Source organism: Macrosteles quadrilineatus, unplaced genomic scaffold, assembly GCF_028750875.1.
Source record: "Macrosteles quadrilineatus isolate MER2022 unplaced genomic scaffold, UCM_ALF_1.0 Scaffold_3__2_contigs__length_128488019, whole genome shotgun sequence".
NCBI classification, from domain to species: Eukaryota; Metazoa; Arthropoda; class Insecta; order Hemiptera; family Cicadellidae; genus Macrosteles; species Macrosteles quadrilineatus.
The window spans coordinates 127,817,126-127,832,194 of record NW_026542596.1 but is presented as its reverse complement, the minus strand read 5'-3'; the positions used below and the strand labels follow the sequence as shown (position 1 = coordinate 127,832,194).

At 36.5% G+C, this 15,069-nt stretch overlaps 1 protein-coding gene across 1 annotated transcript; it reads right to left on the bottom strand.

Annotated features, from left to right (window-relative positions):
* Positions 1–1,310: 1,310 nt before the first annotated feature.
* Positions 1,311–14,230, bottom strand: LOC128989554 (Fanconi anemia group M protein-like). Its single transcript, XM_054411454.1, has 7 exons — positions 14,194–14,230; positions 8,134–8,239; positions 7,597–7,728; positions 7,207–7,394; positions 6,194–6,361; positions 4,106–4,287; positions 1,311–1,322 (listed from the first exon to the last, which is right to left on the bottom strand). Exons 1-7 carry the CDS (start codon positions 14,216–14,218, stop codon positions 1,311–1,313), a joined length of 813 nt encoding a protein of 270 aa, XP_054267429.1. The 5' UTR covers positions 14,219–14,230.
* Positions 14,231–15,069: the final 839 nt, after the last annotated feature.

Below are 15,069 nucleotides of genomic sequence, written 5' to 3'. Positions count from 1 at the left end.
TTTCCTGCACAACTTCACGTTACGCTCTTTCCAATGACACCAAAAACATGTCAATCGGTTCAGTAGTTTCGGAGGAATAATTGTCACAAAAATCCTGCTTGCGTATTAAATAAGTATAGATGTGACTGTGGACCCAATTTTGTACTAAACACACGCTGTTGTTTGATCTCGAGTAGCCGACCCAGTGTTAGCATCAAGAGGCCAAAAACTAGGAACGTAGCGCCAGCCACGTCCCTTTCACTTTCAGCAATTTTACAACCCTCGCCAACCCTACACATCCAAAGATACACATCCAAAGAGAGAGAGAGGGAGAGAGACAGTAAAACAGCTGTCGAAGTCGATCGGGTCGACCTAGCCTCGGTCGTCAACTCGCTTTCTTTTTCTTCGCCTACAAGCGTTTGAATAGGGGCGCGGGAAAACTACTTGTGTGATGCGGCACGCGTAATACCGGAAAAGGCCTTCGGGTAGTTCTAGAGCGCCGCCAGAATTGGGTCGCTGGAGTCGCGTTTTAGTTGCCACTTTACTATTGAAGATTCTTAAGTGGCAAAAGAGTTTATGACGAAATATACCCCCACCGCAACAAACCTGCAGACTAAGCAATTTCTATTTGCCTGATTGGATTTACACTAAAATGACTTTTTGAAAATATCACAGTTATTCCATATTTAAATAGAATAAGTTTAACAAGTACTTAGGTTTGCTGCAACAGGGAGGGTAAAAGCGTGTTTTTTTTTGTAAAATAATAACATTTTATAAATAAATAAATGATTTTTTTCTAATTTAATGCAAATATTTTCATAAACAAGAAAACTACTACAGTTTACTTATTCCCTGGTGTGAGTGAGGGTATACATTCAACTCTAGAAAATACGCTGGTCAACGAACGACAAAGAGCCGCCGATGTCTACAGTTTCCTTGGATGGGTGGCCGACCGACCGGTGGTCATAGGGTGACGACACAAAGGGGGTAGTAGGCGGGTATCCGTGTCGGCCAGTGAGTCAGTGTTACCGGTGTTACTTCAAAGATGAATTATTGCCCTCGGGGAATCCCGAGGTAGGCGCGGCGCCGCCAGCTCGACACTTGTTTCGGTCACTGGTCTTGGTTGATTGTTTCGTTTTCGTTTTACTATCTTTTGATACTTTTACATAAACGATATAGCCATGATATATTACTAATGAAAATTCAATAAGTACATTGCACACTATAAAAAAAACTTACATATAGGATAGTTCATGTAAACAGTTGTTGCTTAAATCGTTTGGAACTCTGGCCACGTCTATATTCTTCATTAGAGTGAACTTAACTGCAGGCTATTCAATAGACTGTGAAAAAAAAAAAACTGTGAATGATTTTATGTACTTGGTTTTTTTTATAATTATAGCAAAAGCTACCAATCTTTGTCATCCACGTCATAATTCTTGAGCTAACTACTTCTGCAGTGATATACCTTACACGTCACAAAACTGTATTAACCCTAGATCCAGTACCTCTGCTCCAACTAGTATTATAACATTGCCGTCCAGGAATCTTTGAACATATAGTTTGACAATAATTGCATGGATAGTACAGCCGTTTCAACAAGGATTTATTTACTATATGTTCTTAAAACTGAAATTAATTAGAAATACTATTAAAATAAATTAAATTAATTAATTTGATGTGAATTTAGCTTTAGTTAACAACACTCATACAAGTTCATAAACATAAACCAAATACAATTTTTTTTAATAGAAACGATTTGCAAGGTCGTCCAGATGAACTTGGAAATAGTACCATAGATAAAAGGAGTAGACATACTCTGTCATACATACATGTCTATACTCCTTTTATCTATGATGGTTCATTAGAAAATCTGAATATACAGTAGTGCCGTGCATTTGAAGTACTTACTCAGAACACAGACTTACTTGAGGACAGTTAAACAATAAAACGCAAAGATCCACGGAAGTAAAGACTACATTATTTAGTAAAAAAAAAAAAAAACAAGGATGCGTCAGTTAGGGCCAGTTAGACAATTGAAGTACACAGAATTGAATCACCATAGTATTGTCCACGCAACAACGTGAGAGGATAAAACATGTACTTCTTCAATTATAATTACATGTTTCTGTGTAAAACCGAAGACGTCTACAGACTTTACTAAGAAAAACTTCTCCCCGGTAACACAGGCAATGGGAATTCCTTCTAGACAAGGTTTTCAATAGGCCTACAACAAAATCATAAAACAAAAGATGTTTCTCAGGCTAAGTAGCACACTGTGCACTTCAGCAAATAAATAGTTTACCGAGATAACTATTGCTTACCAAGACAGCAGTGTCATTTAAGGAGAAATAGTACAAACTAATGTCACCAAAAGTCTAAATTCATTCTTTATTTTATTTTTTTAAGAGAGGGAAAAATAGACAACAAAGCTTTAAATAACCGGTATTATCAATTTGTATTTATCTCTCAATTGAATAAATGTAACGGTAGTTACCTCACCACTGTTAACAATATTTGACCCTCCTATTACATAAATATGTTAGTTAATTTAATATTCAAACTCGTGTACATGTTGCTCGAATTCGAGCAATTTCAAAGTAATACAGAATTTATTTCAAAACGAAAAAAAGTAATAATCAATGAGTTTAAAAGAGTCAACTCAAAGATCACCAGTGTGTAACTGCTGGAGATACTCACGATGTATATACAGTAATCAACATTTCCTGTAAATATTTTATCATATTTCATAAATTGGTATTGCTTTTTAATGTTTCTACAAATGTTTCCTGACTTATAGCTGCATACGGTTGTCCATGTTTATCTTATTTATTGATAAACCTATGTATGGCACCACCCTTGTCGCCAGCAGTAAGTTTACAAATTTCAGTAATTTTTTAATAAAGATAAACACTTTTTTGATCATATTAAGGACTTCCTGTTGTCTGTAACAATTTTATTTGTTCAATCGGCGTATTTTTATTTATTTAGCTAAATAAAACATTTATTTCATTGAAGTAAACTAATATAGGCCTATTTATATTCACTGTACTGTGTATAACAAAATATCGATTGAGAAACAAACAATTACACGTAATAAGAACCTCGCTAGTCCGCTGCATTGTGATAGCTGAAAATCGTCGGAATGAAAACCGCCGCTACAAGATACAGAAGTTGGTACGCCTGCAGTGCCCTCCACAGCTGCGCGCGCCGCTGGCACTGCCGCTCAACACATCCCCACCTAAAAGACGAGCAAGTGGTAAGTCGGTCGGGAGGATTGACGATAAGTTGGTTTCTCGTATATAATAATTTAGATTTACAGGCCGGTCAACTGGACTGACGATGAAATAACTTGTCGACGTACTGGTTTTCAGTATTTATCTATTTAATTAAAAAAGACGGTCTAGTGGCAAGACGACCAAGTATCTTGTCGGTCAACTGGTGGCCCCCCGTTTGAATGCTCTACTTGCAGAAGGATTTTCAGGATTAATATCAAACCTGTCTGGTTTTAAAAGTCTTTCCATTTTGATTTTGATTATTTAATTATCTTGATAAGTTTAAGTTTATTAAATTTGTTGTGAATAACTGAACCTTTTTAGAAAATAAGGCTTTAATAAACTTAAATTCTTACATAGCTGGAAAGGTAAACAAATCTCTAATACAAACAAGTAAATAAATACTTCAGCTGATTACTAGAGACAGGAATTCATAACATTGTTTTTGAAATGTTGAATCAATTTAGATCTAAATTTTTTTATAACATTATTACCACATGGTCATTGTATCTCCACATTGAAATTGGTGATATGCCGTTGGAATGAATAAATGAATAAATAAATAAAATGAACTTGACAAACATGGCCTCACGTCGCTTGAAAGTTAGTTTTTTATCACTTGGCCAACAACGGCATTCGACAAATTTCCTACTACGCCCTCTCGGATGACTTTGATACAGAGCTTAATCAGAATAACACACATTTACAAAACACAAAATCTTTACTTTTGATGACACAAAAATGTTACTCAACTTCAACTATCTCTAGATGAATTCAAGTACAAGTAAAATTTTGACACTATAGGCCTATTCAACTATTCAACAACAATTACTACACAAACATAAGCTTACATGGCAATAAGAGTACTCCTTGGTGGCTCGGTGAGCTTCGTCAATAACAACACATTTAAAGGCTGCTCCACAAGCAGGGGGGCAAGCTTTGGTTCGTAGGTCATTGGCCATGACTTGCGGAGTCAAGAAAAACACTCTCTTGGACTTCCAATGCTGCAGACGGTCAGTGGCATGCATGGCACCTGCAGAATGGAAACAATTGTCAACATTTTGGGCTTAACACTTTTATATGTTATTACTATTTTGATTTGGTAGCCAATGCTGATTGTATTTAAATTCCGTTTGTTGAAACATAGACAAAATCACTCGAAACATGATTCAGGAAGACTATAACCATTCTATGAACAACTTAGTTGGAACAGTGAGCACAAAGCAGTTTGCAGTTATTGACCTTTAACTTATTTGTAGGCTGATTTCATGGAAGATGATAAGGTTGTTTTAGTGGATATTGAGTATTTGTTAACAAATACAAGGTATTTTACCTTAGCCTATAAATAATGGTTAGGTTGTAAAATTAATCCATCGGTAACAAAGGCAAAATGTCTGCTTTTAGTTATAAATTTATGTCTGTGACACGGTCAGACCCTGAAGACCAAGTTTGTAATGTCAGTGCTAGTGACAGTGGAAGCCTTAATTCCTAAGTAAAATTAACTACGGTATCTACAATTACATTACATATAAATTTTGAATCAAATACACTCTCGAGAATGAAGATTCTTTAAGAATATATGTTGTTTAAAACGTTTACTTGATCCAATCTAAACAAATGATTAAAAAAATAACATTAGCTTAAAATGGCTTTTTTTGGCCAAACACCAAATTTCAATAGTATCCAATAGTATACAGGAAAAATAGTATCCTTTAGAACCTCCAACAAATTAGATAAGCTTATAAACACGAAAGGATCAGGTGGTGATGTTAACAAGAGAACCGGAGTATATAAATTATCCTGTAACGACTGCAGTAAATTTTACATAGGTCAAACAGGGCGGTCCTTCGAGAAAAGATTTAAAGAACACATTCCAAAAGCCTCCAAGGTGCAAAAATCTAATTATGCCGAACATCTGGTACTAAACAACCACAACTATAGTAATTTGGAAACAAACTTAAAACCATTGCACATTTGCAACAAAGGCAGGATCATGACAGCTCTGGAACAGTTTGAAATTTATAAAGCCGCAAAAAACAATCCCCAGGACATATTAAATGACAAAAGCACTCAGCAAAATAATATTCTATTTGAATCACTCATAAAGTTGGACAAGGACCGTGATAAAGGCGGCCAGGGGACAAAGTTCAGCTCCTGAACCAGTCGAGACTCGGCACCCGTCATGTGCACACCAGTGTCTGTAGGCCTACAGTTTTTGTCCCTGTTTTTTAAATGTTTAAATGTTTTGTGTATTTTTTGTAAACTTTGACGCGACCAATTCAAGAATGGTTTAAGTTCTTCAAGTTTGTGACCTGATGATGATGTGAATACATCGAAACGCGCGTAGTCCAGTACAGGAATAGAGGAATCACGAGGCAGTTACAGGTATTTTAACCTTTTTACAATATTACCAAATTTCAGTAACAAAAAAAAAGATTTAAAGGCATATGGGGTGTCTCACAAAGATGTTACTGTTGTTGGACACCAACACAAGTAGTGACAAAGTGACACTACCCCCTCCCCCCAAGTCTCATTATTATTTTAATTATTCAGAGGAAATGGGGGACCTTTAAAATAAAAACACAATGAGCAACAAAAGTTTGCTAGCATGATAAAATAATGCATAGCCATTGTGATCTACCACTACCCAATCTCTTTAATTACATCAATTTTTCATGAAATGTCCAAAATTTATTTGATGTGGTGTTTTTGCAAATGAAACTGATTTTTAAAGAAAATTCAATAGTACTATTATGTGGAGTTTCAACCCTTCGATGCATCTGGTATATTAATTCAAAAATAGCAACCTATTGGTGAGAAACTCTATATCAAAATAAAGTAATAAACTAATTTCTCGTCAGAGAGAACTTACCTCAAATACTTTATTTTTTGTATACTCAACAGTGCAAAACTTTTTTCTACAATCCCTACGTGCTCACCAGTCATTTCTATCGTGTCCTTTATGGGAATGGCCATGATATCATGGCATGCTCGTATCTGTTGAGCCACCAGCGGCCTCGTTGGAGCCATAAACACAATCTTGCCCTGCGGAAACCATCGGTAGAAGTTGTACATGACTACGGCAGCGATGAACGTCTTTCCTAGACCTGCGGCATCACAAACCATGCAGGAACCGTGTATTTCAAGTTTAAGTATTTATTTAAAATAAACTTGGACTGAAATAACTCCAAGCAACTCAGAAATTGTAAACTTTTCAGAAATGTGACGTAAAAAAGAGTTTTTATGGTGAAAGATGGTAAGGTTTTAAATTTAAACAGTAAACTATATTTCTTTTAAATGTTACAAACTTACTTAGCTATTGACAACCGAAGGTCTGCCTGATTCTGAATTCTAAAAAGCTCGATCAGGGTATCATCAGCCCCTGCCATACAAAAAGGTTTTTTGGGATATTTGGGACATTATTAAGTCATTTTCAGGGATAAGTTACTTTATATGTGGAAATATAAGTAAATTAAGCATCATATCACATCGGTGAATTTTTCCGGTTTGAACTTGTCACAGTAAAATGAAATATTTACATATTACATCAGTACACACTGTTGTTAGCTAACAAAAGATGTTGGTTTGTCGACACTACACATCACAGTTGGTAGTAACAAGAAATTAGATGAACCTCACTTATTATGCCCAAAATCTCAGCGTAAAAACTTAATACATCAGCGGAGAAAATTCTCATGGTTCAGAAAATTTATTACTTGCTTGGTAAAAATATTGAACATTGTCAAATTACAAAATCTAGGGATAGGCCTACATAAAGAGATTTCGTCGGTTTTCAAGAACATCCGAGACCAAACTATTAGGTACTGTTCTAGGAGATCGGGGATATTCAGGAATTGTAGACACCCAGTAAACTAAAACTTTCAGTACTTTCTTTTCTTAATGTTTTTGCAAATCGCATGTGCCATTAGTAGATTACCAGTTTACACTTTACCAGTTGGCAGACTGACGAGGGTGTTGTGGAAGAGAGCTGAATGGATGATGGTTTTCTGGTACTGTCTCACAGGATAGTTGGTCGGGTAGACGTAAGTCTCGCCAGCTGCTAAATGGAACCCGTCAGCACCTTGACCTGGAGCTTGGTAGAACACATCCGTTGCTGGTGTAGGTGTGAATGACGCATTACTGGAAAACATCCGCTTATTGGGTATAATTTGTTTAAAAAATTAAAAGTAGGCTACCTGAATGGTTCATTTGAGTATGTTCAGTCCAAAAGGTTAAAGTTGTGGCTTAAGTTTTAATTCATAAAGATTAGCACCTTTAAAATCCAGACTGGGGGTTAATTATGCTGTTTATGACATTAGGAACATTTAAAACGTTTACTGACCACTGATCTTCCTGTTTTGAACAATGAGGTTGTGGTTGGAAAACATCTGGCTGCTTGGGAACAATCACCTCATTCTTTTCTTTTTCCTTTTGCTCGGCGGCTCTTCTGGGAAGTTCAACCTCATTAAAATATCTGAAAAATAAAACAAGGCTTGGTTAAAAAGAAACTTAGGCTACGCTTTCCATGGTCGAATCACACTAGTTTGCAAACTCACTCAATTACATAATGTTTATTTGATTGGTTCATCCAGATACTCTGAATCCAGGTAATTTACTAGAGTACTAAAGGCCTAACTTACCTAGGTATACGGTACATAATAAATCGAGAAAACTAAGCTTATGGCTTCTGGGAATCCAAAACAAAAATGTACGTTAAAGCAGACCTAAAGTCTTGCGAAAAAGAGTATGGTAATGGATAATCCCTAATGACAATTTCCCTAAAAGAACAAACTTTTGTTCAAATATAATATAGGCTAAAGAATATACTAACTTATTTGTTAATTTTCTCTTCGACAAGAGAACTGAGATGTGTCTTTACCTGAGACTTTCTTCTTGGATTCTAGCAAGTATATCATCTTCACTTTCATCTTGAAGTAGTTTATTTAACTGTGTATCCATCCATATAACAGAACTAGGGTAGTGATCTGAAATGAGGATTTTATTTAAAATTTTCAATGGTTAGACAAAATAGATAGAAAACATATACATTTTAAAGCCTACATACTAAACAAACTTGAACCAATTACAGTAAATACATCCTACTCACAAACTGTAAAGAACTACCTAGGCAAAAAATATTACCTGGTGAAATCAAGTTACCTCACTCTTAAATTTCAATTTGTTGTTAAAGAATTGTCAATTCAACAAACCTGTCAAATGACAATTGAGGTACAGTAGTAATCAAAAACAAAAAAAAACCTAAAAATTTTTACTTTCTGACTATCTTTTTCTATAGGGTAGCCTTAGGGTTTTTTTTTCTTTAAAATGTTTAAGACTCTTTTGAGACTTTTGACACTCTGGACTCAAACTCATCCGGGTTAGTGTCGTCCGTTTTCTTAACTGATCAGTTGTAACCATAAATGTTTTGTATTTGTGTTTGTGTCGTGTTTAAATTTTTTATTTATTTTCATGTTGCATAATATGACGCTCTTCATATGAAGAAAGAAAAACGTCCTTGTACAGCCTGATGATGGCTCCACAAGGAGCTGAAACTAGTTGTATTCGCAACAAGATTGGATTGCTTAATAGCAGGTATTTGAACCTTTTTAATATTATTTGGCAATCCAGAGGCTAACATCTACAGTGAATATTAATAGTGTGATATGATAGCCATTCGTTAAAGTTGTTGAAAAATATAAAGATTGAAATTCTTCAATTTAAACTATTTTTTAAATTTAAAATGTGCTGTGTGCTATTGAGGCGATACCAGAAGATGATGATGACCCTACAATCGTGTGATGCAAAGAAGAAGATCACCGAAATTGCAAAAGGGATCTCTAAGGTAAATGCCCCAAATACCAACACCCTAAGACTCAATTCAAGTTTACATCTGCAAATAAATAATTATAGGTTATGTTAAGCTTGAGTATTATGGAGTTAATAATTTTGCCATGATATAAACTCTCAGATTACATAAATAGATAAAAGAAAAACATCCAATTAACAGTTTTTAAGCATCTTAAAGTTGGGGAAACACTCTTTGTACTTTTCTGGAAATACCGACAGCAATGAAACAAAATACCGACACCTCATGTCCTAAATACCAACATTATCATTTTAACACCAATTTAAGAGAGAACAGGAACATTATCATCATAATAAAGTATTTTTATTGAAGTTTGTGTATTCATTTAACCTATTCCACAACTTTATTTCAATATTTTGTCCCTATCCATCCCAAAAAGTAAAAGTTAAGACTTGAACATTCTCCAACTTACGGTAACTATGGTAACTTACTTCCCAATTTTATTGAAAACCACTTAGACAAAGTACGTAAAAATTTGTTTATGTTTGGCAAATGTAAATTAAGTAGTCTCTGTATTAATTATGTGCGAAATTGTAAACATATATCGACATCTGATGAAAATTCACTACGATGTAAGAGCAGCAGCAGCAGCCGACGCGACTGACGCTGGCAATGCTGTCTACAGCTGGAGCTGCCTACTTGATAAGCTGTTACGCAAGTTTCTGTGTTTAACTTATTCAATTATAGTACTGTATGACTTCTTTGGTAAAATATAATTCCAATAAAACTGGAACAAGTAAGTATTTAATGAAACATGAAAAAGTAACTTAAAACCATTGACGTATTTAAGTTTACATTTTGGATTGGCCTACCCTTAGTATTAAGATATTATTTACAAAAACATACAGAAAATACAAATACATACATATACAGAAATACAGCTACAGAAGTACAGTTACAGAAATATACACAGACAAATAGAAGAACAAATACAAATAGAAAATATAAAAATAAAACACGCACACACACACACAGATCTTAGAATGCTTTAAAATATTGTACAAATGTTAAAATACTCAAGCAAACACACACACTCTCTATCTCTTACAACTGAAATCTATAATGTCCACGCCGATCAAAAATTGGTTCACTTAAAATTGTGACAATTTCGTCGAGAGGAACCTCGTCGACGTCGTCATTCTCTGGCCAAACGAATGTATCTCCTACTTGGGCAAGAAATTGTATATTGCCAGTCTTCTCCTCGCCGTTGACATCAAGTAGCTGGCCTATGTACCGCTTGGTGCCATATGGAACAATCACCCACTTCCCAACACTAAAGTCCTCGAAGCAGAGCTTCGGATTCACAGGCACCTTGTCGATGTTGAATGCACTTGGTGCCATTGATACATCCAATCCTAGATCTTCGGAGTCGGACGAAAGTGGGGAAACATCTTCCTTTTCAGTCTTTTTTCTAGGCCCACTGACCTTTTCTTTTTTAATTTTCATGGCCACTTTTTTCATTTCTTGTTTTTCTCTTCTTTTTTGTCTTCTTTCTTCCATTTCCTTTTCTTTTTTTTCTTTTTCAGCCACCAATGTCTTTCGGTACTCCTTCCATTTTATACATGTTATTACTGAAGGGACTTTTGCCGTTTTTGTCCTCCTTTTAATCCCAGATTCCTTTTTGGGCCCAGGCCAAAATACGCAGTCTTTGAAGGGCGACGGAATACTGCTTGTGTCCTCTTGGACAGCAGATGTAGATGGCTGGGCGTCTTCTTGAACAGATGTCGATGGCCGAGATGTAGGGGTAACTGCCCTGGCACATGTTACAGGTGGGGTCGATCCAATGTTGGCAGGGATTTGTTGAACAGGTTCGGACACCACGGTAACAGGGAGATCGAGTTCCAAACCCATTGATACATCCAATCCTAGATCTTCAAAAAGTCCCTCGTCCACAAATATTTCTTCCTCTAATTCAATATTTGATGAACAATCGATGAGGACGTTTGGCTCTTGTTGGATTGTTGTGGGCATCATTGGATCTGGATCATCTGGGTCGTCTGGGTCGTTGCAGACAACCTCTTCCATATCCATGCGGGTACTATTTACAAAATCAAGAGGTCGATGTTCCTCAACAGAGTTTGTAGTTTTGTTAGAATCACTACAATTACTTTGGTCAATGCTTGTTTTAAGGTCTTGCCGAATGCTCCTCCACACTTCATACAGCGATTCATCACGACGCTTTATAGGTCCACCATGTCTAAACGCCTTTAACCTGTCATGGCCTATTTTCTTCTCAAGATGAGCGAGGCAGATGTTTACTCTCTCGGTTTCTACATTAGACTGTTGTGTTAGGGGTTTTGGGTTTTGGGCCAAGTTACCTACAATTTTGGTCATGTCAATGTCATTGACATCTAACGTAACTAGACCGCATGTTTTAAAACCATTCTGAATGGTTTCTGGCTTGATTGTCCTTTCAATCACTGACTGCAGCATCGGAGGAAAGTCTTCTTTCTTTAGCTTTTGTGAGGAGTGGTCAAACCTCCATTGGGACACTGCTTTTTTCCACGCATTTTTCAGTGGGTGGAAAACCGCGACGTCTAGAGGCTGCAGCAGATGTGTAGCATTGGGCAAAAGGGCGACAAGTTCAATCTTCTTTGAGGTACAAAACTCACTAAGCTCAAGAGACAGATGTGATACGTGGCCATCCATGAACATTATCACAGGTCTCGGAATATTATTTGCAGTTAGGTAAGGTTCAAATGTGTTGGCCATGTATTCAAAAAAAGCTTCAGATGTCATCCAACCTGATTCACTCTTCCCCAAACCCCACCCATCTGGCACAGCCATCCCTACTTGCAAAGGGATTCTCTCGTAAGCGTATAGAATCATTGGTGGTGCTACCTCCCCATCTGCTCTCACAGTCATTAGAACTGTGACGTTTTCCTTGTCTGTGTTTCCAGATATGTTGTACACACTTCGGTCCCCTCTGGCTGCAATAACTTTCCCCGTTTTGGGACTTAAAAAGAATGCAGTTTCGTCGCAGTTAAAAACCCGACGAAGGTCTTGGAATATGTCCATCAAATCGTTTTCTTGGCAGTAGGTCTTCACTTCGGCACACCAAGAGGCCACACTTTCTTGAGTGATGGCAGCTCTGGAAGTTGTCAGAGTCTGGCACTCCCGGACTGCCAGATTCTTGTGGCGGCCCATAAACAATTCGTACCAACGTCTACCAGGCTTTTGATTGACAAATGGGTTCGGCTTTCCTGATTTGGCAAGCATGCGACCAGCACTGAATATAAGTTGCTCTTTAGTGACTGGAAAGCCTTTTGTTTTACAAGCCAGAACCCATTGGACCAAAACTTCCTCTTCGACGTCTGACAGAAGAGGTTTTCTCCCCAGCTTGCACTTCTCTTCATAGCGGCCGTTGATCTTGTCAAGAAGGGTCACTCGAGGAACACCGAAACGTTTGGCCGCCGACGAAGTTGTCTCCACACCACTTCTTACAGCCAGAATGGCATTTTGCATGTCCTCGTCTGCATATTGCTTCCTTTTTTTCGGGGGTGGCGTTTTCGCTGGAGGCATTCTAAAAAATAAAAATAAAACGTGATTAGAAAAAGGACAAAAACGACTAAGACCACAGCATATTAAAATGCTATACATGATTATAAATATGAAATACGATAGCAAAACATGTTTTAAAGTCAAGTGTCGGTATTTTTTTTCGTAAATTATTCATGAAAATAATACCGACAACGCCATGTCGGTATTTGGCAAAATGACGAAAACTTGCTCTGAATACCGACACCGGCCAAAAAATTACAAGAAACCGTTAAAAGCAAGATTTGAATTACACATTTAAAAACCTAAGTATCTAGATTCACATAAATATTAAAGTTAATACTAACACATATATGACAAATTACTTATTCGCTAAAGCAAATCCCAATGTTCGTAGTGAAAACCTGTAAGATTCTTACCTGAAATCACCGTAGTCGTGCACCGGCAGACGAAACTTGTCATAACGAACTCAGAAAAGGAGGGAACTCATATCTTCTTCTTCTTACTTGTAGAAAAAAACATCGCAAACGCATCTGGCTTACAATATAGCCGGTAGAGACGACAAGGACATTATGTTTTGTTATGAAATGTGGCTGTGTCGGTATTTAGTACATTGTCGGTATTTGGGGCACTTACCTTATTTAAAATCATAAAAACTTATACAGCTATTCTTGAGTTATGACTCGGAAAAATCACAGGTCGCAAGTTACTTTAAAAGATGATTGGAAAAAGTGGAGAGAACGTTGTTCTTACGGGTTCCTATCCCACTGCATCATTGTAGGGCCTACATAGGCCTCCTCAATAAAAGACTACCCTATCTAAATACAGCAGGCTACTAAATATTGGATTTTGCTTTTCTTATTGACTTTCCAATGCAAAATAGTTGGGCTATGTTACTATTGTGGGTAAGCTTGACCTTAAATAACCCAAGTTAAAACCTTAACGATATTAGGCTAAAGGTTTCTAATGTATTATCAACTATGTATGCCTAGCCTAACAAACAAATGGCGAAGCATTATTATTATTATTAAATGTTAAGGACAGAAAAAATGAACTTTTGACACAAAATCCCTATAAAAATCTTCATTTCGCCCTCTTTTCCTCAAAATTTTCCTGGGGGAAAGCCAGACCCCCCTGCAATTATAATGGGGAGAGGGGAATTCCATATCCCCCAAACCCCAGAGGATCCCAGAGCCTGCACCACATGTGAAGCCTGTATTCTCAAAGTTCTGCCCTGTGTCCAAACGATAAGGAAATAGCAAGTAAGGATTAACTTTGGCTAAATACAGGCACAAGGGACCGAAACCGGGACTGTCCCGACAGAACCGGGAGAGGTGACAACCCTGCGCACCATAGTCAGAGACAATAAGCACTAGGCTAGCAATACCTTTTAACTAGTAGGCCTATTGTTGATAATGTTTTAACATTTTATATAAAGATCACTTACTGAAGGACAGCTTGACCCAGTTTCACCAAGCATTAATTAATTATGCCTAGGCATACATATTTTTTTAGGTTAAACACAACCTTAGGATTAGGCTACTTAGTAAACTCTAAACTAGGTATACAGCTTACGATTGCAACAGTGTCTTGAAACCATATCAAAAAATGTTCGCCATTGTAGGCTAGATGGATAGAAAATACATGACACAACCACTTTCACCCATCAGCTAGCTATATAAAACAATGTATTTAGATCAAATGGCTTACTCTAGAGTGTTATTTGAAATTGAATGAGGCCCTAACTTTACCTGCAAGCAAATTAATTGTTGTGATAGCCTGACGACAGTTGACAACTACTCTAATAAGATATAGTTGAAATGGGACATGGGATACTTACTTGTCACTTACACCAAAATGCAAACATTAAAACAAAACAATAATTTTAAGTAAGACAGTAATAAATGAATGAATGACAGTGACAGTATACAGATTTGTTTTGTTTGTAACCTATAAATTTGAATAATTTACAAAAAAAAAGTAAATAAATAAATGTAGTAAACCGCACTAAACAGAAGAGAAAAGTTATTATTACGTCTGTCCTGTCATGAAATAATGCCATGTAGCTTCACATATTAAGAGTTTTCACCAAGGAATAATATTATATTTGAATAAGTACCATCTATCACCATCCATAGTTTTTTTGAACCTTTGATTCTGATTCCCCAATCCAGATACAACATGAGAAAAAAATCCAAATTGAATTGAACATCCCATACCACAAAACCTCCTTTTTCAAAAAAACATGCTTTTTACAATGCCATCATGCTATACAACTCACTGCCTGAAAATCTTAAGTCAGTAAGTGATATTAGGGAATTAAAACGTAAACTCAAACTATTTCTTTTAGAAAATAGTTTATACAGCGTAAAAGATTATGTTAACTACAACTCATCATAATATGTTATTTGTTTTAGGCATGATGTGTTTCTGTAAATGTGTAGTAGTGTA